Source organism: Telmatherina bonti, assembly GCF_933228915.1.
Source record: "Telmatherina bonti genome assembly, chromosome: 1".
Lineage (NCBI taxonomy): Eukaryota > Metazoa > Chordata > Actinopteri > Atheriniformes > Telmatherinidae > Telmatherina > Telmatherina bonti.
This window is the reverse complement of record NC_136619.1, coordinates 3,566,279-3,593,596: the sequence shown is the minus strand read 5'-3', so window position 1 is coordinate 3,593,596 and position 27,318 is coordinate 3,566,279. Positions and strand designations below refer to the sequence as shown.

Below are 27,318 nucleotides of genomic sequence, written 5' to 3'. Positions count from 1 at the left end.
TATATGCAAATACATGTAGGAATGCACATCGTCACGCAGTTGAGGAGGTGAGGACCCAAATGTAGGCCAGTCGGGCCTGTCTGTCTGTCTGTCTGTCTTTCCTGGTCTGTCCTGTCCTGGTCTGTCCTGTCCTGTCCTGTCCTGTCCTGTCCTGTCCTGTCCTGTCCTGGTCTGTCCTGTCCTGTCCTGTCCTGGTCTGTCCTGTCCTGTCCTGTCCTGGTCTGTCTGGTCTGTCTGTCTCCCTCCCTCCCTCTCCATCTGCCCACCCATCTGGTGTCCGGTCCTGAAGGTCTTCACTCTGCAACTTTTAGATGCATCTCTGCTGCAGCACAGCTGAATCAGAAGAACGTTTGGTCATCAGGCCTCTGCAGAGCTGAATGACATGAAGATTAAGGAATTTAGACATTTGATTCATATAAATATTAGAGGGAATAAAATGTGCAGAATATTTTATGATGGGAAAAAACTCCCTCTCCTTCCTCTTCTTTTATGGTTTTGGGTTTTTTTTTCAGCCACATTGCTCTCTTGCATCAGATACATGATGTGTTTACAAGCAACATTGGATCTACTCTCATCCATTCTCTCACGCCCTGAAAATGGATCCAAACAGTAAATGAGCTGCTGGTTGCAGTATATTTGCCCTCAGAGTGAAGTGTATTTGCCACCAGCATTAATAATGGACGATAATGTTGTGCTTCTCGCTCTTCAATGAATAATATATACTCACATATCCATTTCTACCTCAATTTCTCTCTCTCTTTGTCTGTCCATTGTTAGCCAAAGAGGAAGATGAGGACTGCAGAGTGAGTGAAAGAGGACAAAACAAGAGGAGCGATGGACTAAAATGGAAGAAGCATGAAAAGAGGACAGATGGGAGCTCCATGAAAGAAAAAAAATCAAATTAAACTGAAAACAAGACAAACAGAGGAAAAGAAAAAGAAGCTGGAGAGAAAGGAGGGAAGAACTATCTGGATGATCTCCACAGCTGCGGCCAGTTGGTTGACCGCCCACCCAAGATGGCCTCCAACTTTAATGACATTGTCAAGCAGGGCTATGTGCGCATGCGGAGCCGCAAGCTGGGGGTAAGTGTGTTCATCCATTTTGCTTTGTTTAACAGATCAGCTCAGACCTTCCATTTCTGGTTGGCCTGCATGTGTTTGATAGCCACATTTGCCAACTCTGCGGGGGGGATCCCGAGGCGTTCCCAGGCCAGCCGAGAGATATAATCCCTCCAGCGTGTCCTGGGTCTTCCCCGGGGTCTCCTCCCAGAGGGACGTGCCTGGAACACCTCACCAGGGAGGTCCAGGAGGCATCCTGACCAGATGCCCGAGCCACCTCAACTGGTTCCTCTCGATGCGAAGGAGCAGCGGCTCTACTCTAATCTCCTCCTGGATGACCGAGCTCCTCACCCTATCTCTAAGGGAGAGCCCGGCCACCCTGCGGAGGAAACTCATTTCAGCCGCCTGTATACGAGATCTCGTTCTTTCGGTCACGACCCACAGCTCATGACCATAGGTGAGGGTAGGAACGTAGATCGACTGGTAAATCGAGAGCTTCGCCTTCGGGCTCAGCTCCTTCTTCACCACGACAGACCGGCGCAGAGTCCGCATTACTGCAGACACCGCACCGATCCATCTGTCCATCTCACGCTCCATCCTTCCCTCACTCGTGAACAAGACCCCGAGATATTTAAACTCCTCCACTTGAGGCAGGACCTGACTCCCGACCCGGAGAGGGCAATCCACCCTATTCCGGCTGAGGACCATGGTCTCAGATTTGGAGGTGCTGATTCTCATCTCAGCCGCTTCACACTCGGCCGCGAATCGCTCAAGCGAGAGCTGGAGATCACGACCACGCGATGCTGCAGAGGCGTGTCAGCCAGGACGGCCTCACAGCATCCAGAGCCTTAAGGAACTCCGGGTGGATCTCATCCACCCCCGGAGCCTTGCCGCCAAGGAGCTTTTTGACCACCTCAGCGACTTCAGCCCCAGAGATAGGAGAGTCCACCCCTGAGTCCCCCAGCTCTGCTTCCTCATCGGAAGACGTGTTGGTAGGATTGAGGAGGTCTTTGACCCACAACGTCCCGAGTTGAGGTCATCTCCATTGTACACAGTATTGATGGAGCACTGCTTCCCCCTCCTGAGCCGCCGGATGGTGGACCAGAATCACCTCGATGCCATCCGAAAGTCATTCTCCATGGCCTTGCTGAACTCCTCCCATGAGTTTTTGCCTTGGCGACAGCCGAGGCCACATGCCACTTAGCCTGTCAGTACCCATCAGCTGCCTCCAGAGTCCCACAGGCCAGCAAAGCCCGATAGGACTCCTTCTTCAGCTTAACGGCATCCCTCACTGCAAGTGTCGACCAACAAGTTCTGGGATTACAGCCATGACAGGCACCACAACCTTACAGCCACAGCTCCGGCTGGCCGCCTCAGCAATAGAGGCACGGAACACAGCCCATTTGGACTCAATGTCCCCCGCCTCACTCTGGACATGGTTGAAGCTCTGCTAGATGTGGGAGTTAAAACTCCTTCATGTGGAGCAAGCTTGAAGGAGACTGCCAGGAGCACCCTCCAGCACTCCCTCCAAGGACCCCAGAAAGGGTGGGTACTCTGAACTGCTGATCGGTGCATAAGCACAGACAACAGTCAGGACCCGTCCCCCCACCCGGAGGCGGAGGGAAACTACCTTTTCATCCACCAGGGTAAACCCCAATGTGCAGGCACCAAGCTGGGGGCTGATGAGAATGCCCACACCTGCTCGGCGCCTCTCACCATGAGCAACTCCAGAGTGGAAGAAGGTCCAGCCCCTCTCGAGGGTACTGGTTCCAGAGCCCAAGCCATGCGTCAAGGTGAGTCCAACTATATCTAGTCGGAACCGCTCAACCTCGCGCACAAGCTCAGGCTCCTTCCCCACCAGAGAGGTGACGTTCCACGTCCCTAGAGCCAGCTTCTGCAGCCGGGGATCGGACCGCCAGGGTCCCCGCCCCTTGCTGCCGCCCAGCTCACATTGCACCCGACCCCTACGGCTCCTCCCGCAGATGGTGACCGATGTCAATTACTTTTAATGACTCCCCGCTCTTCCTATGTCTGTGCCTCTATCCCTCTGGTAAGAACATGCAGTAACTTTTCTCCGCTGTCTTTGAACGCGCCATGAGCATAGACATGCTCTGGTGGATCTCTGATGGGTGACGTGCTGCTAAGCAGTTCCACACAGTATGTGTCAGAATCATGTTCAAGCAAAAAACTGGCATCTGGACCACATGTGGCCCACATAACACTTACCAGTGCCCTAACTCAGCAACGTGTGCCAGAAGTAGCCCAGATTTGGACCAAATGTGCCATGAAAGACCATCTGACTATTCAGCTGTTTTTTTAAGTTAGTTTTATTTAATCATCTGTTTCTTTCTGATAATTTTCTTCATAGAACTGGTTTGCATACCTGTAAGCAGTTTTTACCACATAGGTCCAGGCCTGCTTCTTAGTACAAACAGGTATTTTGATTAAAAAAAGAAAACAAAACTGATATTTCTACATGAGTCTAATAGGCTGACCTACCAGACTGTTTTAGTAGAAATACTAAGTTCTCTGTCATATGTAATGTAGTATTAAAGTTTAATGGCTGGTTTATACTCGTGTGTGTCAGGCCTGGCCCGCGCCACTGACATAGACGAGTGTGTGTTTATATTCAACCTTAGGGTCCACAGATCATGCTAGGGCTTGTATCATTCCAGACAAAAAGACTCCACAATAACGTCATGTCACCTGAATGGTTTGAAACAGGAAGATGGAACTGGGTTTTTGTAGGACAACGTCCACGGGACATGAGCAGCATTTTGACTATCAAATATAAAAATGTCCTAATCCAACCACAAATAATTAAAGGGACACGGTATAACTTCTGACCCAAACATCACCCTGATATGAGTAATAATGGATGATTTATGGGGTCAGTATACAGTGCTTAATGTGTGTTGGTACGCAGAGGGCCTGCCCTCTGTAGAAACCAAACATTGTAGAATCCGTCTCTCATGGGATCATGTGACCTGGAGCACTTCGCTAGATTTTAGTTGAGGTTATTGTACACATCATATGAAAATGACCTGAATTAGTAGAGTTATTGTGAAGTTGTGTTGAACAGATTCCATAATATCATTAAAAGCTTCGCAAGAAGGCCGAAAACCAACGCTGAATCTTCATAACCTTTTGGCATGATTGTGTGAAGGATTTCCCCACATGGGCTGAGTGTGTGAGCTCATTATGTCGGAGTAAACAATGTTACTATGTCAGAGTAAATTCACCTGTAACAGTAAAGCACGTAGAAAAAGTACTTTCAGTGGAAACCAGACAATTCCAGCTCAATTAATCTAGTAATGAGTATGTTAATCCCAGGAAAAAGTAAAAAATAAACCAGGTGAATGAATGGATCTGGATCTGGGTCTGGAACTGGGTCTGGATCTTGGTCTGGATCTGGATCTGGATCTGGATCTGGATCTGGACCTGGATCTGGATCTGGATCTGGATCTGGATCTGGATCTGGACCTGGACCTGGACTGGATCTGAATCTGGATCTGGGTCTCAATCTGGACCTGGTTCTGGATATGGGTCTAGGTCTGGATCTGGATCTGGATCTGGGTCTGGATCTGGATCTGGATCTGGATCTGGGTCTGGGTCTAGATCTGGATCTAGTTCTGGGTCTAGTTCTGGGTCTGGGTTTGGGTCTGGATCTGGACCTGTGTCTGGGTCTGGGTATGGATCTGGATCTGGACCTGGATCTGGGTCTGGATCTGGATCTGGGTCTGGGTCTGGGTCTAGAGCTGGATCTGGGTCTCAATCTGGACCTGGTTCTGGATATGGGTCTAGGTCTGGATCTGGATCTGGATCTGGGTCTGGATCTGGGTCTGGGTCTAGATCTGGATCTAGTTCTGGGTCTGGGTTTGGGTCTGGATCTGGACCTGTGTCTGGGTCTGGGTATGGATCTGGATCTGGGTGTGGAGGAGGAGCTGGTTGAGCCTGTCGAACCACACAAAGCCTTAAGCCGTGTGATTAGAACCCAGAAACATCTGGAAACATCTGCAAACATCTGGAAACCTGTGGAGACATCTGGAAACATCTGGAAACATCTGAAAACATCTGGAAACCTGTGGAGACATCTGGAAACATCTGGAAACATGTGGAAACATCTGGAAACATGTGGAAACATCTGGAAACATGTGGAAACATCTGGAAACATGTGGAAACATGTGGAAACATGTGGAAACATCTGGAAACCTGTGGAAACCTGTGGAAACATGTGGAAACATGTGGAAACATCTGGAAACATGCGGATACATCTGGAAACATGTGGAAACATGTGGAAACATGTGGAAACATCTGGAAACATGTGGAAACATGTGGAAACATCTGGAAACATGTGGAGACATCTGGAAACATGTGGAAACATCTGGAAACATGTGGAAACCTGTGGAGACATCTGGAAACATCTGGAAACATGCGGATACATCTGGAAACATGTGGAAACGTGTGGAAACATGTGGAAACATCTGGAAACATGTGGAAACATCTGAAAACATCTGGAAACCTGTGGAGACATCTGGAAACATCTGGAAACATGCGGATACATCTGGAAACATGTGGAAACATCTGGAAACATGTGGAAACATGTGGAAACCTGTGGAAACATCTGGAAACATGTGGAAACATGTGGAAACATCTGGAAACATGCGGATACATCTGGAAACATGTGGAAACATCTGAAAACATCTGGAAACCTGTGGAAACATCTGGAAACATGTGGAAACATGTGGAAACATGTGGAAACCTGTAGAAACATGTGGAAACCTGTGGAAACCTGTGGAAACATCTGGAAACATGTGGAAACATCTGGAAACATCTGGAAACATGTGGAAACATCTGGAAACATGTGGAAACATCTGGAAACCTGTGGAAACATCTGGAAACATGTGGAAACATCTGGAAACATGTGGAAACCTGTGGAAACATGTGGAAACATGTGGAAACATGTGGAAACCTGTGGAAACATCTGGAAACATGTGGAAACATCTGGAAACATGTGGAAACCTGTGGAAACATGTGGAAACATGTGGAAACATCTGGAAACATGTGGAAACATCTGGAAACATGTGGAAACCTGTGGAAACATGTGGAAACATGTGGAAACATGTGGAAACCTGTGGAAACATGTGGAAACATCTGGAAACATGTGGAAACATCTGGAAACATCTGGAAACATCTGGAAACATGTGGAAACATCTGGAAACATGTGGAAACCTGTAGAAACATGTGGAAACATGTGGAAACCTGTGGAAACCTGTGGAAACATGTGGAAACATGTGGAAACCTGTGGAAACCTGTGGAAACATGTGGAAACCTGTGGAAACCTGTAGAAACATGTGGAAACCTGTGGAAACATGTGGAAACATCTGGAAACATGTGGAAACATCTGGAAACATCTGGAAACATCTGGAAACATGTGGAAACATCTGGAAACATGTGGAAACATGTGGAAACCTGTGGAAACCTGTGGAAACATGTGGAAACATCTGGAAACCTGTGGAAACATGTGGAAACATGTGGAAACATCTGGAAACATGTGGAAACATCTGGAAACATGTGGAAACATCTGGAAACATGTGGAAACATCTGGAAACATGTGGAAACATGTGGAAACATGTGGAAACCTGTGGAAACATGTGGAAACCTGTGGAAACATCTGGAAACATGTGGAAACATGTGGAAACATCTGGAAACATGTGGAAACCTGTGGAAACATGTGGAAACCTGTGGAAACATCTGGAAACATGTGGAAACATGTGGAAACATGTGGAAACATGTGGAAACCTGTGGAAACATGTGGAAACATGTGGAAACCTGTGGAAACCTGTAGAAACATGTGGAAACCTGTGGAAACATGTGGAAACATCTGGAAACATGTGGAAACATCTGGAAACATCTGGAAACATGTGGAAACATGTGGAAACATGTGGAAACATCTGGAAACATCTGGAAACATGTGGAAACATGTGGAAACATGTGGAAACCTGTGGAAACCTGTGGAAACATGTGGAAACATCTGGAAACATCTGGAAACATCTGGAAACATGTGGAAACATGTGGAAACATGTGGAAACATCTGGAAACATCTGGAAACATGTGGAAACATGTGGAAACATGTGGAAACCTGTGGAAACCTGTGGAAACATGTGGAAACATGTGGAAACATCTGGAAACCTGTGGAAACGTGGAAACATGTGGAAACATGTGGAAACATCTGGAAACATGTGGAAACATGTGGAAACATGTGGAAACCTGTGGAAACCTGTGGAAACATGTGGAAACATCTGGAAACCTGTGGAAACATGTGGAAACATGTGGAAACATGTGGAAACCTGTGGAAACATCTGGAAACATGTGGAAACATGTGGAAACCTGTGGAAACCTGTAGAAACATGTGGAAACCTGTAGAAACATGTGGAAACCTGTAGAAACATGTGGAAACATGTGGAAACATGTGGAAACCTGTGGAAACATGTGGAAACATGTGGAAACCTGTGGAAACATGTGGAAACATGTGGAAACATCTGGAAACATGTGGAAACCTGTGGAAACATGTGGAAACCTGTGGAAACATGTGGAAACCTGTGGAAACATGTGGAAACATGTGGAAACATCTGGAAACATGTGGAAACCTGTGGAAACATGTGGAAACCTGTGGAAACATCTGGAAACATGTGGAAACATGTGGAAACATCTGGAAACATGTGGAAACCTGTGGAAACATGTGGAAACCTGTGGAAACATCTGGAAACATGTGGAAACCTGTGGAAACATGTGGAAACATGTGGAAACATGTGGAAACATGTGGAAACATCTGGAAACATGTGGAAACCTGTGGAAACATGTGGAAACCTGTGGAAACATGTGGAAACATGTGGAAACATGTGGAAACATCTGGAAACATGTGGAAACATGTGGAAACATGTGGAAACATGTGGAAACCTGTGGAAACATGTGGAAACCTGTGGAAACATGTGGAAACATGTGGAAACATGTGGAAACATCTGGAAACATGTGGAAACGTGGAAACCTGTGGAAACATCTGGAAACCTGTGGAAACATGCGGAAACCTGTGGAAACATGTGGAAACATGTGGAAACATGTGGAAACATCTGGAAACATGTGGAAACATGTGGAAACATGTGGAAACATGTGGAAACATGTGGAAACCTGTGGAAACATCTGGAAACCTGTGGAAACATGTGGAAACCTGTGGAAACATGTGGAAACATGTGGAAACATGTGGAAACATCTGGAAACATGTGGAAACGTGGAAACCTGTGGAAACATCTGGAAACATGTGGAAACATGTGGAAACCTGTGGAAACATGTGGAAACATGTGGAAACATCTGGAAACATGTGGAAACGTGGAAACCTGTGGAAACATGTGGAAACCTGTGGAAACATGTGGAAACCTGTGGAAACATGTGGAAACATGTGGAAACATCTGGAAACATGTGGAAACATCTGGAAACATGTGGAAACGTGGAAACCTGTGGAAACATCTGGAAACCTGTGGAAACATGCGGAAACCTGTGGAAACATGTGGAAACATGTGGAAACATCTGGAAACATGTGGAAACATGTGGAAACATGTGGAAACATGTGGAAACATGTGGAAACCTGTGGAAACATGTGGAAACCTGTGGAAACATGTGGAAACATGTGGAAACATCTGGAAACATGTGGAAACGTGGAAACCTGTAGAAACATGTGGAAACCTGTGGAAACCTGTGGAACCTCCTGGTCACCTCCTGGTCACAGCCTGGTCACCTCCTGGTCACCTCCTGGTCACCTCCTGGTCACAGCCTGGTCACCTCCTGGTCACCTCCTGGTCACAGCCTGGTCACCTCCTGGACACAACCTGTTCACCTCCTGGTCACCTCCTGGTCACCTCCTGGTCACAGCCTGGTCACCTCCTGGTCACCTCCTGGTCACAGCCTGGTCACCTCCTGGTCACCTACTGGTCACCTCCTGGTCACCTCCTGGTCACCTCCTGGTCACAGCCTGGTCACCTCCTGGTCACCTCCTGGTCACCTCCTGGTCACAGCCTGGTCACCTCCTGGTCACCTACTGGTCACCTCCTGGACACAGCCTGTTCACCTCCTGGTCACCTCCTGGTCACCTCCTGGTCACCTCCTGGACACAGCCTGGTCACCTCCTGGTCACCTCCTGGTCACAGCCTGGTCACCTCCTGGTCACCTACTGGTCACAGCCTGGTCACCTCCTGGTCACCTACTGGTCACCTCCTGGTCACAGCCTGGTCACCTCCTGGTCACAGCCTGGTCACCTCCTGGTCACCTACTGGTCACCTCCTGGACACAGCCTGTTCACCTCCTGGTCACCTCCTGGTCACCTCCTGGTCACCTCCTGGTCACCTCCTGGTCACAGCCTGGTCACCTCCTGGTCACCTACTGGTCACCTCCTGGACACAGCCTGTTCACCTCCTGGTCACCTACTGGTCACCTCCTGGTCACCTCCTGGTCACCTCCTGGTCACAACCAGACTTCCTACCTGGGAACCTTCCAGTGCTTCCAGCTGCTTTCGGCTCCCAGATCCCAGCAGAAATGTCTCGCAGTGGGGAAGCTGATTAAGTCGTCTTGTCCTGTGTGCCACACAGATTTACCGGCGCTGCTGGCTGGTGTTTAAGAAGTCGTCGAGCAAAGGACCTCGCCGTCTGGAGAAGTACGCCGATGAGAAGGCTGCCTACACCAGAGCAGCTCCCAAAGTAAGTGTTAGTGTGCAGGACAGGAGAAAATGTAAGTCTTCTCTTCCTCTCCTCGTTCTTCATCTTCACCACCTCTCCCTCACCTCTTGCTCTCTTCTACCAGCAAACATCTTGTCTTTGAAGCCCCTGAGTCTCAGTGAGGCCAGAAGATTGTTTTAATGAAGCCCAACTAGCTGAAAATGTCTGGTTCAGCAAGGAGCTGCAGAACTGAGACGACTTTCGATGTTTCTGAGCAGAGTTCAGGTGGAAGGCTCGTTCAGGTCTCATCTGGCCATGCCTGGACCCAGGTCCAGAACCAGCCTTTCACCCTGGCTGTTGCTGGCTTTCAGTCTTTAACTGCTCTGGTGTCTTGTGGGGTTCCACAGGGCTCAGTTTTAGGTATATCTGCCACCATTAGGGTCCATCTTGCAAGGACATGGCGTCTCCTTCCACAGCCAGATATATCTACCTGTGAAGAAGAAGGATGCCTCCCCCAACTCCGCTACTGTTATGCCTCCACAGCAGCGGGGGGCAACGCCGGTCCTCGTGGGCGTTTCCCTGCTATGAGACATGCTGACACCTGTCAGACGTAACTAGCAGACCTTACATGAAGCTCTGCACCAGTCTGTTGAAGATGCATTGGTTTGAGTTAGGTGTGTTGCAGCAGGGAAAATCTGAACACTAGCAGGACTCCGGCCCTGGAGGCCCAGCATTGCTCACCACTCTGCTACGACATCAAGGACCGGAAGGCCCTGAGTTTTTTCATTTTAATGACAAAAACCTGTCGTCTTTGGCCGAATGGCTCCAGTGGCCCCTCCCAGTTGATCTGGGCCCTTGGTTAACCTGCCATCTCTGGTTTGGGGTTAAATTGGACCGTGACTTTAAACGGTGCAGATTAAATCAGTCGAGCTTTTTAACCCTTTGTTGACTTGCTTAATCCTTTCTCGGCACTGTGAGACATGGAACCCTGCCTTCATGGCGTCCCGGCTGGATCCCTGTAACGGGGGTTTACCTTGGCGTACCTTGGAGAGTTTAGTTTAAGCTTCTTTATGTTGTGTTTAAGTCATGGTGTGGCCCTTCTGTGCCTCTCCGAGCTGCTTTCCTCCTCGCGAGCCCGGTGATCAGCTGACCAGCTCCCTCTGGAGGTACCAAGGTCTGGGCAGAGCCTCAGAAGGGGCGGAGCCTTTACGGTCACTGCCACATCTTTTAAACCTGCCTGAAGACCCATTTTTATGACCTGGCATTTCATCCAGCATTTTCTCCAAGCTTTTGTTTTTAATGTTCTAATGTTTTTACTTTTTATTGTTTTATCTTTCTGCTGCTATCATTCAGATTTCACTCTGCACTATCTATGTGTTTTACTTCTATGTTGAGCACGTTGTTGCAGCTGGCGTTGCAGGTGCGTTATAAATAAAGCTGAGTTGGGTGCAGGAAAACCTCCTCCACATTCATCCTGAATGGAGGAGACGGTCGGCTTCTGGTGGAGGTGCCGTGACATCAGAGGCATCATAGATGTTGGCCTCCTGCTGGTGGAGCCGAGTCGAGACAATTTAACTTTATTTAAACCTTTATTTGAACTGGACCCGACATCAAAACGTATTTTTCAGCCTTCGTTCCCTCTTCCACTATATGCCTAGGTCACAGAGATTAGCAACGTGAAGAACATCACCCGGTTGCCCCGGGATACGAAACGACAAGCAGTGGCCATTGTGTTTACAGACGACACCTCTCGCACCTTCACCTGTGAATCAGGTAACATCTCAGACGAGTCTCTGCAGGACAGGTGGCGGTTCTGGACGTTTACCTGCGAGATGATCCATCTGTCTTTCAGAGCTGGAGGCAGAAGACTGGCTCAAGATGTTGTCCGTAGAGTGTCTGGGCACGAAGCCGAACGACATCAGCCTGGGAGAACCCGACCTGCTGGCTGCCGGGGTGCAGTGTGAGCACACAGGTACCGCACACGCTGCAGGAGGAGGCGCAGGGGGAGGTGCATGGGGAGCCAGGAGGAGACACATGGGGAGCCAGGAGGAGACGCATGGGTAGGTAGGAGGAGATGCATGGGGAGGCAGGAGGAGATGCATGGGGAGGCAGGAGGAGATGCATGGGGAGGCAGGAGGAGACGCATGGGGAGGCAGGAGGAGACGCATGTGGAGGCAGGAGGAGACGCATGGGGAGGTAGGAGGAGATGCATGGGGAGGCAGGAGGAGATGCATGGGGAGCCAGGAGGAGACACATGGGGAGCCAGGAGGAGACGCATGGGGAGGTAGGAGGAGATGCATGGGGAGGCAGGAGGAGATGCATGGGGAGCCAGGAGGAGACGCATGGGGAGGTAGGAGGAGATGCATGGGGAGGCAGGAGGAGACACATGGGGAGCCAGGAGGAGATGCATGGGGAGGTAGGAGGAGATGCATGGGGAGGCAGGAGGAGACACATGGGGAGCCAGGAGGAGACGCATGGGGAGGTAGGAGGAGATGCATGGGGAGCCAGGAGGAGACGCATGGGGAGGCAGGAGGAGACGCATGGGGAGGTAGGAGGAGATGCATGGGGAGGCAGGAGGAGATGCATGGGGAGGCAGGAGGAGACGCATGGGGAGGTAGGAGGAGATGCATGGGGAGGCAGGAGGAGATGCATGGGGAGCCAGGAGGAGACACATGGGGAGCCAGGAGGAGACGCATGGGGAGGTAGGAGGAGATGCATGGGGAGGCAGGAGGAGATGCATGGGGAGCCAGGAGGAGACGCATGGGGAGGTAGGAGGAGATGCATGGGGAGGCAGGAGGAGACACATGGGGAGCCAGGAGGAGATGCATGGGGAGGTAGGAGGAGATGCATGGGGAGGCAGGAGGAGACACATGGGGAGCCAGGAGGAGACGCATGGGGAGGTAGGAGGAGATGCATGGGGAGCCAGGAGGAGACGCATGGGGAGGCAGGAGGAGACGCATGGGGAGGTAGGAGGAGATGCATGGGGAGGCAGGAGGAGATGCATGGGGAGCCAGGAGGAGATGCATGGGGAGCCAGGAGGAGACACATGGGGAGCCAGGAGGAGACGCATGGGGAGGTAGGAGGAGATGCATGGGGAGCCAGGAGGAGACGCATGGGGAGGCAGGAGGAGACGCATGGGGAGGTAGGAGGAGATGCATGGGGAGGCAGGAGGAGATGCATGGGGAGCCAGGAGGAGACACATGGGGAGCCAGGAGGAGACGCATGGGGAGGTAGGAGGAGATGCATGGGGAGGCAGGAGGAGATGCATGGGGAGCCAGGAGGAGACGCATGGGGAGGTAGGAGGAGATGCATGGGGAGGCAGGAGGAGACACATGGGGAGGCAGGAGGAGACGCATGGGGAGGTAGGAGGAGATGCATGGGGAGGCAGGAGGAGACACATGGGGAGCCAGGAGGAGACGCATGGGGAGGTAGGAGGAGATGCATGGGGAGCCAGGAGGAGACGCATGGGGAGGCAGGAGGAGACGCATGGGGAGGCAGGAGGAGACGCATGGGGAGGCAGGAGGAGATACATGGGGAGCCAGGAGGAGACGCATGGGGAGGTAGGAGGAGATGCATGGGGAGGCAGGAGACGCATGGGGAGGTAGGAGGAGATGCATGGGGAGGCAGGAGGAGACACATGGGGAGCCAGGAGGAGACGCATGGGGAGGTAGGAGGAGATGCATGGGGAGCCAGGAGGAGACGCATGGGGAGCCAGGAGGAGACGCATGGGGAGGTAGGAGGAGATGCATGGGGAGGCAGGAGGAGATGCATGGGGAGGCAGGAGACGCATGGGGAGGTAGGAGGAGACGAATAAGGAGGCAGGAGGAGACGCATGGGGAGGAAGGAGGAGACGAATAAGGAGGCAGGAGGAGACGCATGGGGAGGCAGGAGGAGACAAGGTGAGGCAGGAGGAGACGCATGGGGAGGCAGGAGGAGACGAATAAGGAGGCAGGAGGAGACCAAGGGGGAGGCAGGAAGAGACGCATGGGGAGGCAGGAGGAGACGCATGGGGAGGCAGGAGGAGACGCATGGGGAGCCAGGAGGAGATGCATGGGGAGGCAGGAGGAGATGAATGGGAAGGTAGGAGGAGACGCATCGGGAGGTAGGAGGAGACGAATAAGGAGGCAGGAGGAGACCAAGGGGGAGGCAGGAGGAGATGCATGGGGAGGCAGAAGGAAATGCATAGGGTGGCAGGAGGAGATGAATAAGGAGGCAGGAGGAGACGCATGGGGAGGCAGGAGGAGACGAATAAGGAGGCAGGAGGAGACCAAGGGGGAGGCAGGAAGAGACGAATGGGGAGGCAGGAGGAGACGCATGGGGAGCCAGGAGGAGACGGATGGGGAGGCAGGAGGAGACAAATAAGGAGGCAGGAGGAGACCAAGGGGGAGGCAGGAAGAGACGGATGGGGAGGCAGGAGGAGACCAAGGGGGAGGCAGGAAGAGACGAATGGGGAGGCAGGAGGAGACCAAGGGGGAGGCAGGAAGAGACGGATGGGGAGGCAGGAGGAGACCAAGGGGGAGGCAGGAAGAGACGAATGGGGAGGCAGGAGGAGACGCATGGGGAGGTAGGAGGAGACACATGGGGAGCCAGGAGGAGACGCATGGGGAGCCAGGAGGAGACGGATGGGGAGGCAGGAGAGATTGAGTCAGCGATGCGACTGCTTGGCATGACCCTCCTGTGGTCTTTGGGTCAAAATGACTTAATATTGTTTTTTCACCACTTTGTTAAAAACCAGAAAAAAAACTATATTTTTTTAACTTGAGATTTTCCGACTTTTCCTGGATTGGCCCAAAAACGTTGCTTTTATTCACGTTTCCAAGTAAGCTGTAAAAAGGTTCAAAGGACGGACCATGTTGACCCGGAGGACACAGGGTGTATCCAGAAAAAATCAGGACGCCAGGAGGGTTCAGTGAAAGTCAGAAGCCTCGTTTCCACGGAGCAATTCGGTCTGGACGTTTAAGGAGAGTCCAGACAACCAGAGCCGGAGCCTGAACGTGATCCTGAATCCAAATCTAAACCCAAACCTAAACCTAAGCCTAAACCTAAACCTAAACCTGAACCTGAACCTGAATCAGAGCTGGAGCCTGAACATGTACCTAAGCGTGATCCTGAATCTAAACCTAAGCCCAAACCTAAACCTAAACCTAAACTTGAGCCTGAGCCTGAACGTGTACCTAAACATGAACCTAATCTGAACCTAAACATAAACATAATATAAACATAAACATATAAACATAAACTTAATACCATAAACCTGATCCTGAACCTGAACCTCAACGTGAACCTAAACCTAAACATATAAACATAAACCTAAACATAAACCTGATCCTGAACCTGAGCCTGAACGTGATTCTAAACATAAACATATAAACATAAACCTGATCCTGGACCTGAGCCATAACATGAACCTAGACATAAACCTAAACATAAACCTGATCCTGAACCTGAGCCTGAACGTGAACCTAAACATAAACATATAAACATAAACCTGATCCTGGACCTGAGCCAGAACATGAACCTAGACATAAACCTAAACATAAACCTGATCCTGAACCTGAGCCTGAACGTGATCCTAAACATAAACATATAAACATAAACCTGATCCTGGACCTGAGCCAGAACATGAACCTAGACATAAACCTAAACATAAACCTGATCCTGAACCTGAGCCTGAACGTGAACCTAAACATAAACATATAAACATAAACCTGATCCTGGACCTGAGCCAGAACATGAACCTAAACAAAAACCTGATCCTGAACCTGAGCCTGAACGTGAACCTAAACATAAACATATAAACATAAACATAAACCTGAACGTGAACCTAAACATAAACCTAAACATAAACCTGATCCTGAACCTGAGCCTGAACGTGAACCTAAACATAAACATATAGACATAAACATAAACCTGATCCTGAACCTGAGCCTGAACGTGAACCTAAACATAAACATATAAACATAAACCTGATCCTGAACCTGAGCCTGAACGTGAACCTAAACATAAACATATAAACATAAACATAAACCTGAACGTGAACCTAAACATAAACCTAAACATAAACCTGATCCTGAACCTGAGCCTGAACGTGAACCTAAACATAAACATATAGACATAAACATAAACCTGATCCTGAACCTGAGCCTGAACGTGAACCTAAACATAAACATAAACATATAAACATAAACCTGATCCTGAACCTGAGCCTGAACGTGAACCTAAACATAAACATATAAACATAAACATAAACATAAACATAAACCTGATCCTGAACCTGAACGTGAACCTAAACATAAACCTAAACATAAACCTGATCCTGAACCTGAGCCTGAACGTGAACCTAAACATAAACATATAAACATAAACCTGATCCTGAACCTGAGCCTGAACGTGAACCTAAACATAAACATATAGACATAAACATAAACCTGATCCTGAACGTGAACCTAAACATAAACCTAAACATAAACCTGATCCTGAACCTGAGCCTGAACGTGAACCTAAACATAAAAATATAAACATAAACCTGATCCTGAACCTGAGCCTGAACGTGAACCTAAACATAAACATATAGACATAAACATAAACCTGATCCTGAACCTGAGCCTGAACATGAACCTAAACATAAACATATAAACATAAACATAAACCTGATCGTGAACCTGAGCCTGAACGTGAACCTAAACATAAACATATAAACATAAACCTGATCCTGAACCTGAGCCTGAACGTGAACCTAAACATAAACATATAGACATAAACATAAACCTGATCCTGAACCTGAGCCTGAACGTGAACCTAAACATAAACATATAAACATAAACATAAACCTGATCGTGAACCTGAGCCTGAACGTGAACCTAAACATAAACCTGATCCTGAACCTGAGCCTGAATGTGAACCTAAACATAAACATATAAACATAAACCTGATCCTGGACCTGAGCCAGAACGTGAACCTAAACATAAACCTGATCTTGAACCTGAGCCTGAACGTGAACCTAAACATAAACCTGATCTTGAACCTGAGCCTGAACGTGAACCTAAACATAAACCTGATCTTGAACCTGAGCCTGAACGTGAACCTAAACATAAACATATAAACATAAACCTGATCCTGAAACTGAACCTGAGCCTGAACGTGAACCTAAACATAACCATTTAAACATATAAACATAAACCTGATCCTGAACCTGAACGTGAACCTAAACATAAACATATAAACATAAACATAAACCTGATCGTGAACCTGAGCCTGAACGTGAACCTAAACATAAACCTGATCCTGAACCTGAGCCTGAATGTGAACCTAAACATAAACATATAAACATAAACCTGATCCTGGACCTGAGCCAGAACGTGAACCTAAACATAAACCTGATCTTGAACCTGAGCCTGAACGTGAACCTAAACATAAACCTGATCTTGAACCTGAGCCTGAACGTGAACCTAAACATAAACATATAAACATAAACCTGATCCTGAAACTGAACCTGAGCCTGAACGTGAACCTAAACATAACCATTTAAACATATAAACATAAACCTGATCCTGAACCTGAACCTGAGCCTGAACCTGAATCCTTGCTTTTGTTGTGGACAGAAACGTTTTTCTGTCTTCCCATCAGTGGATTTACCGTGTGGTACCAGTAGCTCTGGCCTAACCGTACCGGTTTGTGTTTACCTACGAAGGAGGTACAGAAGTGCTGGTGTGGCTTGGGTGTATGGGATCGGAAATGAACCGACCCGCTCAGTGGAAACAGGGCTCGAATGCCCTGAAATGGTCGCCAGATCTTTACTTAGTTTTGCAGAGACAGTGATCTGAACAGGTATCTGCCTGTGATGGACAGCGACCTGTCCAAGTGTACCTGCCTCTCCCCTACTAGTTGCTGGGACAGACTCCAGGAGCCAGCAGACATCGTCCTGCAGGAGTTATCCAACAGGAGGCGCTCGGTCTGATTTGGGGTTGCAGGGAAGCTGGAGCCTATCCCAGCAGCTCCGACCTGTTGGCTTAGTAAAATCTCGGTTGTGACTTTTGTTTTCTGCGGCCAGGCTGTGCATTGAATACATATCAACTGAACCTGCTGTCAATCATAAAATGAAAAAAAAGGCCTAAAAAGAAAAAACGGCTGATTTTATCCCGTGAAGTGTAACAGCAGATTATCAGCATCGTACCATAAGGATGTGTTTAATCCATCCTGGTGGTGTTCCCCTGAAAAACCCATTTTAATCTGTCTGTTTTTTGTTTTTGTTTTTTAAACAAAAGTTTTATTCATATTTCAAGCTTTACAATATATACAATCTTTATATATTCTTAATGTAGAAAGCTACATATTGTTTCAGCAAGCAAAACAAACAAAAAATAATAGTAACCAAAATAAATAAACAAACAGAACATCTCAGCAAGCTGGTACCTCAAATCAGTGTACTGTTACAGGGAAGGAAATGTCTCATTGTTTTTTTATTTTTTTTCTTCCTTTTTTTTTTTTTTTAACTGCCTATAATTATTTTAATGAGTACAGAAAAATACAAATAATACCCTGCCAACAACAGACTCTCAAATGCTACAGTGTCAAATTCAAATAAATTGTCACAGGATTCCACCTCTTCTTAAACAAATCAGTGGTAAGGTTTAGGTTTGCTCTTATTTTTTCCATTGTATAGACCCTCAGAATTATTTCCTTCCACTGATTTATAGTTGGAGGAAGTGGTTTATACCAGGATACAGTTATCATTTTTTTGCTACCAAGACAAGAATTTTCAAAAGATATTCTTTATCCTTATTTAAAAAATTACCAGGGAGCACCCCAAATGTAAAATCAGTGGGTCAAATTCAATGTGAGTATGTAGTATTTTGGAAAGTTCTCCCCTAATTCCCTCCCAGAATGACTTAAATTTCAGACAATCCCCAAAAAATGTGTGTGATCTCCAGTTTGCCCACAATTTCTCCAGCATAAATTTGTTTTAGTTTTGTCAAACTTAGAGATAATAAATAGGGTTTTAAAATATCTAATGTTCACTTTCCAAATAAACTCTTTCCATGTTGGACTGCTAGTCAGTTTGTGCCCATTTTCACACAATTTTTAATCTGTCTGTTTTTATGAATGGTCTCAGAAGTTTCTCCCCAGTAATAATTTTCCATTCTTCTTTTCTTCACATGAGGCTTTTGAGCTTATAAGTCAGCGATGAGGATAGGGTCGACCACGGCAACAAGTTATGGCAATAATCTGAGGCCTGATAATCTGGTCATCCAGTCGTATCACTGGTATTATTAAATGCTCAGTTTGTGTTGGCTCTTCTTTATCCTTTATCTTTAGAGCGTTTCAACGTGTTCCTCCTCCCCTGTCCCAACCTGGACATCTACGGGGAGTGCATGATGCAGATCACACATGAGAACATCTATCTGTGGGACATCCACAACCCTCGCACCAAGCTGGCCACCTGGCCGCTCAGCTCGCTGCGGCGCTACGGACGGGATGCCACTCGCTTCACTTTCGAAGCTGGACGGTGAGACAAGCAGACAAAATTAGTCTTAAAACTTGTGAATATGAATTGACATCGTCCGGAGCTGCTTCAGCTGGTGGTGTGCCTCAGGGTTGTATTCCCGGCCCACCACTTTGCTTTAGAGTGTAAATAATGTGGGAACGAATGTAGCAGATGTGTTGATGTATGCCGATGATGTGACGATTTATTGATGTGTATCAACACCTGGACAAGCTGTTGCCTCCCTACATCGTGCCTTCAATGTTGTCCTCCTTTATTTGTCTGTGCTGAAGCAAACCCGAACTGACGCAGTTCTTTAAAGTAAGAGCTCTTATATTCTTCTTTCAGCATTGTAGTTGTCAAGGTTCTGATTTAATTGATTACTAATTGATTACTGGAGATTTTATTCTGTTCTTTTTTCATATTTTCATTAATTTGTCAAATGTTTCTGGTTTTTGTTGGAACTTTTGGTCACATTCACCTCAACTGTTCTGATGAACAAATCTGTTCATAAATCTCACAAAAATTCACAAAAATTGTGGCATTCACCAAAATCTTCATATGTTGGATCTGTTCCTAGCTACAAACAAAACCTACAAACATCTGAACGCCAACATGTTAGAACAGAATCAACGTTTTCTGCTCTTCAGGTCATTAAAATACAACAATTAATGCTGAAGGTAGACTTCTGTCACTTGTTATTTATTCATTTACAGTAAATTTGTTTCTTTGTTTACAGAACTGTTAGGTATTGCTCTCGTCATGCTGACACAGTAAAGTAACGAGTAACTAGTCCCAAATGAAGCTATTTAAAATTATTTTATTTCCCTCTGTGAACTGTGATGATCTGGAAATATGTGAGCTTTCGAACAAAACAGCCATCATTGAAGTTATTAAGATGTTAAACATTGTAAGTTACATTTTCTTCTTTTTTTTAAAGTTGCATTTAAAGTTACATTTTCTATAAATCTAAAATAACTTTAATCATACAAAATGCTGTTTGTTGTCTTTTCCTACATGTTTGCTGGAGTGTACGATGCCTTCCGGTCCACTGTTTGACCCTGAACTGCTGCTGTTTGCAGGATGTGCAACAGCGGCGAAGGCCTCTACACCTTTCAGACGAGAGAAGGGGAGCAGATCTACCAGAGGGTCCACTCCTCCACACTGGCCATCGCTGAGCACCACAAGAAGGTGCTGCTGGAGATGGAGAAAAACAGTAGGGTGAGAGTCCAGCTGAAACACCACTCATAGACAGGCCAGGATGTGGTGAGTCATGTGACCTGCATATGACCACCAGCAACAGCCAGAAGTGTCACGATGCAGCCTGGTCATACAGATGAATGAATTCTCAAGTCTCCTGGGTTACAGAGCTCATGTTATTACTTAACATCATCATTTAATCAATCATCAGACATTAAACTAAGTCAGTTTAAATGTTACATCACAAACAAATCAACAAGAAAAGAAATTGAAATAAAAGAACTCTACGAGGGGAGATGAAAATAGAGGTTAGATAGAAATAAATGGCTGATTCAGCTAAAAGGTCTAGTTCTTCCTCCAGAGGACGGTTTCTGCTGGTCTCCTGTGTTCCTGCCGACCTGAAGAAGCCTCTGACCGAACACTGGAGTTTCACCAGCTGCAGAGTAATCAGAGTATTTCTGCTGATACTCCCCACAGCTGCAGAGTAATCCGAGTATTTCTGCTGATACTCCCCACAGCTGCAGAGTAATCCGAGTATTTCTGCTGATACTCCCAACAGCTGCAGAGTAATCCGAGTATTTCTGCTGATACTCCCCACAGCTGCAGAGTAATCCAATATTTCTGCTGATACTCCCAACAGCTGCAGTGTAATCCGAGTATTTCTGCTGATACGCCCCACAGCTGCAGAGTAATCCGAGTATTTCTGCTGATACTCCCCACAGCTGCAGAGTAATCCGAGTATTTCTGCTGATACTCCCCACAGCTGCAGAGTAATCCAATATTTCTGCTGATACTCCCAACAGCTGCAGTGTAATCCGAGTATTTCTGCTGATACTCCCAACAGCTGCAGTGTAATCCGAGTATTTCTGCTGATACTCCCAACAGCTGCAGTGTAATCCGAGTATTTCTGCTGATACTCCCAACAGCTGCAGAGTAATCCGAGTATTTCTGCTGATACTCCCCACAGCTGCAGAGTAATCCGAGTATTTCTGCTGATACTCCCCACAGCTGCAGAGTAATCCGAGTATTTCTGCTGATACTCCCAACAGCTGCAGAGTAATCCGCGTATTTCTGCTGATACTCCCAACAGCTGCAGTGTAATCCGAGTATTTCTGCTGATACTCCCAACAGCTGCAGAGTAATCAGAGTATTTCTGCTGATACTCCCAACAGCTGCAGTGTAATCCGAGTATTTCTGCTGATACTCCCAACAGCTGCAGAGTAATCCGAGTATTTCTGCTGATACTCCCCACAGCTGCAGAGTAATCAGAGTATTTCTGCTGATGCTCCCAACAGCTGCAGAGTAATCCGAGTATTTCTGCTGATACTCCCCACAGCTGCAGAGTAATCCGAGTATTTCTGCTGATACTCCCAACAGCTGCAGAGTAATCAGAGTATTTCTGCTGATGCTACCTACAGCTGCAGAGTAATCAGAGTATTTCTGCTGATGCTACCTACAGCTGCAGAGTAATCCGAGTATTTCATGACCTCCCGTCTGTTTGTTGGCAAACAGCTGAGAAATGAAAGAACTCAAAGTGTTTCCTGATTGGTCCAGGTGAGGGAGGGCTCTCTGAAGCAGGTGGATGAAGATGATGGCGTCTTCGTCTCCATCAGTCTTTATAACAGACAGCTTCACCCATCATCCAGAAAGGGCCATGACACACAGAATCCTGCGTTATCTGCATTCCTTCTGTGTCCCTGTTAGCATTAAGCACTAATCCACCCTGTTAGCAAGCCTTAACATCAGAACGATGCTTTAAGTTCTTCCTCTTTTCTCTCCGCCTCACTCCATCCTCTGTTTCCTCTGGAACTCACCATTGAACTCACCAGTTTTTCTGTTGCCATGGATACAGACGTTAAAAAAAGGCACATTTAAGAGAAGAAACACAGCAAGCTTCCAACACAACTTGAACAAATCTCTTTAACATGACAATGGAATATTTTCTTACAAAGAAAAATAATCTAATCTATTACATGCTGCTGCCACCTGGTGGTGTGTCTGGGCTTTTACACCTATTGGCGGGAACCAGGATGGAAGCAGGACATCTTAACAGAGCTGCTTCGGCCTTTCAGACCATCTCTGTCGTAATGATCAGACTTTACATGGTCCTTGTTAGATGAAACTTAAAGGTAAAACTGATAATTCTTTATTAGATTAAACATATCAGGTGCTGTAAGAAGTACCAGATGGTATTTGGACCAGCTATGTTCTGGGAAAACATTATTCCCAATGACGTGCGTTCACCCTCTTCCATATCTCATTCAGGGGCGGCATTGGATCAGGCATGTTGGATGATAGATACGACATGCTTCTTAAGACATATAAAGTAAATGATAATAAGGCAAATACATTTGTAGATATGTTCTGTGCACATCATTCACAGTTGCAGTCCAAGGGCTCAGAGGCTGTTTCCTATCCCTGCACACCCACCGCTATCCTTCCCCGATCGGCTTACTGGCACCACATCACTGGAAACCAGAGCGGCGAGGACTGCAGCAGTGGTAAGCCGGTGACTTAAACATGCTGGTGGACGTGTTTGTGGAACAGATGCAGGCTGGTCATGATACGGAAACCCCCTTCATCAAATCAAATCAAACTTTATTTGTATAGCACTTTTCGTGTTTAAAAACAATACAAAGTGCTTTACATTATAAAACAATTTACATCAAAATAGATAAAACACACACACATACATAGTCCCCTTTCACCCACCCACAACCATCCTCACCCATGCCCTATCAGCCCTATAACAGTTAAAAGAAGATGAATGGCCAGGTGCATTTGTACCAGATGTGCATCAGATGAGGAAACGATATTCTCAGCGAGCCTCTACACAAAGGGCTACCCCCAACCAAGACCACCCAGGCCATCACCACGGGGGCCACCCGGGTCCGGGCAGACAGGACCCACGCCACAACTGTAAGGCTGCAGCGCTGGATCCCGACCCACCAGACAGGGACAGCCCCCACAGCAACACCCATGCAGTCAGAGCAGGGGCAGCCCTTGGTGAAGAGGACCCCAATGAGGAGTGATAACTAAACAAAAGTAAAATCCATTTAAAAAATAATAAAATAATAAAATTTATACTAATATGAAAATAAATATATAAAATAAATAAATCAAATTAACTAAAAAGATGTAAATAAATATATAAAATATGTAAATAAATCAAAATAACTAAAAAGAAGAATAAATATGGGTTAATATAAGAATGTTAAAACTGCAGCCCTGAGGCCCTCAGGCAGGCTGTTCCATAGGCGAGGCCCATAATACTGAAATGTGGCCTCGCCATATGTTTGGTACGAACTTCAGGAAGAACTAAAAGGCCGGTACCTGAGGACCTCAGGGTCCGCGAGGGCTCATACTTTAAAAACAGGTCAGATAAATAAGAAGGCCCAAGACCATTAAGACATTTATAAACCACTAAAAGAACCTTAAAATCAATCCTGAAATGCACGGGGAGCCGCTGTTTTAAAGGCGGTGGGGAAGACACCCGTCTGAAGAGAGTAATTTATTATAAGTAAAAACTCCGACTCAAAGAAGCCATAAAATGACTTAAACAGTGACGTGGGTGTGGGGTCCAAATGGCAGGTTGTTGGGTTCAGCTGGGAGAAAACTCGACCAAGCATCTTCGTATCAACCAGGACAAAACTCTCCAGCTTCTCCTCGGGTAAAAACAATGCTTCAAATCTGTTAAAATCAACACTGCATTTAGATAAAAGACCGGATCTGATCGCATTGATCGTGCTTCTGAAATGGTCTGCAAAGTCCTCACATGCTGTTTGTGATGGTTGCATGGAGGACTTATTAAAACCATGAGCGTCTTTAGGTGTGACAGATATCCATGAAATAAACTAGTCTGTTCATTCAGTCATTTATTTCTTTTTCGAACCACTAAGTCCGATCAAGGGTTGCTGGTAAGCTGAATTCTACTGGTTGCCAGTCCATCACAGACAAACTAGTCTATTTATATCATTTTTATGGTTATACTTGCTGCCTGAAATTATATTCCCAATGGGACTAACCCAGTTTCCCAATGGGACTAACCCAGTTTCCCCAATGGGACTAACCCAGTTTCCCCAATGGGACTAAATCCAGTTTCCCCAATGGGACTAAATCCAGTTTCCCCAATGGGACTAAATCCAGTTCCCCAATGGGGCTTACCCAGTTCCCCAATGGGACTAAATCCAGTTCCCCAATGGGGCTTACCCAGTTCCCCAATGGGACTAAATCCAGTTCCCCAATGGGGCTTACCCAGTTCCCCAATGGGACTAACCAATTTTTAATCTGAATTAAAAGCAGAATCCCATCAGGTCATATTATATTCCCAGTAGAAAATAAACTTCATGTCAGATTTTATAATTTGACATGAAGTTATGAAAATATGAAAATATGAGCTGATTGAGAATCCTGACATGGAGGAGCTTTTACTGGTTTAGCTGTGAACAGGTCAGTAACACAACCGGTTTAACTGGGAACAAATCACTAACATGACTGGTCTTAACAGGTTAGTAGCACAGCTGGATATAAAAGGAGCACTTCGGAGAAGCAGACTCTCAGGTAGAAAATGGACAGGGCTTAAAACTACATCTCAAAGTTCTGGAAAAATTTCAGAAAATTTACAGTCTATATTGTAAACTCAAGACGACTCATGAGGAACCTGCCTGCATAGGGCAAGATGTTCTGCAGAAAGAGTATACATGAAACTGGAAACCAGTGCATGGACTCAGGAAGCTTCCAGAAACCAGTGTGAACCCAGTTCAGGCTGAAATCCACACATGCAGGTTAAAGCTCCATCATATGTGAAGAGGATCCAGAAACACGCCGTCTTCTCTGGGCCAAAGCTCATTTAAAATGTTCTGAGTGGAAACCTGGATGAAGATGTGGAATAGTTTGTGGACAGCATGGACGGCGTGTCCTGCAGACTAAAGAGGAGAGGGAGCATCCAGCTTGTTATCAGCCTGCATCTCTGATGGGATGGGGTTGCATTAGTGCCGATGGCGTGGGCAGCTTCCACATCTGGGAAGCTCCATCAATGCTGAAACATCTGCTCCCATCCAGACAACGTCTCTTTCAGGGAAGACCTTGCAGGTTCCACCATGCTGGACCATATCCTGCATCCATCACTGGAGAACTAGTTTACAGATGTCTTGCTGCCATCAGATTCACAATCAGGTCTGGTTCTGGTTTGCGTCTTGCATCTGGTTTGCGAACACTAACAGCTGTGTTTCTGTTCTGTCTGCAGGAGATGCTGCAGAAGACCAGCTACTGTCTGAACGCCTTCCTCCCTCCCGTCACACCACACTGCCCCTGCCCATGCACATGCACTCCCCAACACACTATCCCACCTACCCAGGACAACGACACACATGAAAGAAGACGCGGACATTGAAAAGATGGCGTAAGGACATGCGGGCACTTCCTAAAGACACCCTTTTCTTCCCTCCTATCAGTTAAACAAGGTCTTACTCCAGAGGACGCAATGCAGCCTGCAACGGATTGGGCTTCCAGTTCTCCCAGTAAAGTCTGGGTTATGGGATGTTCTTCCACACTCACAAACTCTGCTTGAAACTTTCTAGAGGTTTGTGCTGCCTAGTGTGTAAAAATGAGGACTAAAATGCTATACCACTGCTCTCATATGAAATGTTTATTTAGGTAATGAAAGTATGATGTCATAAAATGTAAAGTTCAGAAAGTCCGGATTCACACCCATCCTTTAGTATACTGTACCATCAAGCAAAACCTCCATAAGAAGTCCAACCAGAACCAGGAAGCAAATTCTTCATCAGAACCTGAAGGAAAGCCTCCACTAGGATCAGGTTGCAGGGTCAGCAGCCGAAGCAGGGAAGCCCAGACCTCCCTCTCTTCAGCCACATTTGCCAACTCACCCAAGGGATCCCGATGCGTTCCCAGGCCAGCTGAAAAATGCAGACCCTCCTGGGTCTTCCAGGTCTCCTCCAAAAGGAGGTGTCCATAACACCTCCCCAGGAGGCATTCTGACCAGGTGTCCGATCCATCTCATCTGGCTTAAGGACAGTGGTTCATGAGTCCAAGCTGTGGGTCAAGGTGAGTCCAACTATACATAGCCGGAACTGCTGAAGCTCGTCACCAGCTTCTGCAGCCAGGGACCAGACTACCCGGGACCCCGCCCTTGGCTCTCGCCTAGCTCACATTGCACCCAACCCCTACTGCCCCTCCTGTGGATGGTGAGTTAACAGAAGGATGGAACGGCCATGTCACCCTTTCTGGCTCAGCCCAGCCTTGCCACAAGGTGCCGGACTCCGTCACCAACCTCCAGGCCTGGCTCGGTCTTTTCCCTGCCCTGGAGGCCGATGGGCGACCCTATCGGGGCATTTAGCTCCTGGGACCTTCAGCATGCACAAATCTCCCACCACGACAAGATACTAGTTTTAATAGTTACTCTGAGGACAGAAGGAAGTGGCAGGAAAGAAATTTTATACTGAGAATGTCCTCATAAAGACAGTGATCATGAAAAACATCATTAAGGACATGTTGGAATGAACATGTGTGATGACAAGCCGGGGGTTTAAAGCATATCTAGGCCTTTACACAGAAGCCTATATTCTTGTGTAGCTCCATTTTTTAGAGTTGTTTATGAAATGCCGAGTTTTTTATAAGGTGTGTCTACTCGGAGGAATGATTGCTGGATGGGAGGGATCTCCAGGGTCTGAAGAATGACGGCTTCCTGAAAGAGGCCAGTTTTCCTGGATGGACCGGGCCAACGCGGTGCCTTAACAGCACCACATGGACTCTGCTGTGTCATCTTCATCTTCATCTTCAGCCGCATATCCGGGGTCGGGTCGCGGGGGCAGCAGCCTAAGCAGGGAAGCCCAGACTTCCCTCTCCCCAGCCA

General features: G+C 47.1%; 1 protein-coding gene across 1 annotated transcript; it reads left to right on the top strand.

Annotated features, from left to right (window-relative positions):
• Window positions 1-1,016: 1,016 nt before the first annotated feature.
• On the top strand, window positions 1,017-25,817 carry dok4 (docking protein 4; the record flags this gene model as incomplete). Its single annotated transcript, XM_079243304.1, has 8 exons — window positions 1,017-1,082; window positions 9,698-9,805; window positions 11,422-11,536; window positions 11,616-11,735; window positions 19,079-19,268; window positions 20,327-20,465; window positions 22,828-22,945; window positions 25,690-25,817. The coding sequence occupies 8 exons, from the start codon at window positions 1,017-1,019 to the stop codon at window positions 25,815-25,817; spliced, it is 984 nt and encodes a 327-aa protein (XP_079099430.1).
• Between the last annotated feature and the right edge of the window lie 1,501 nt (window positions 25,818-27,318).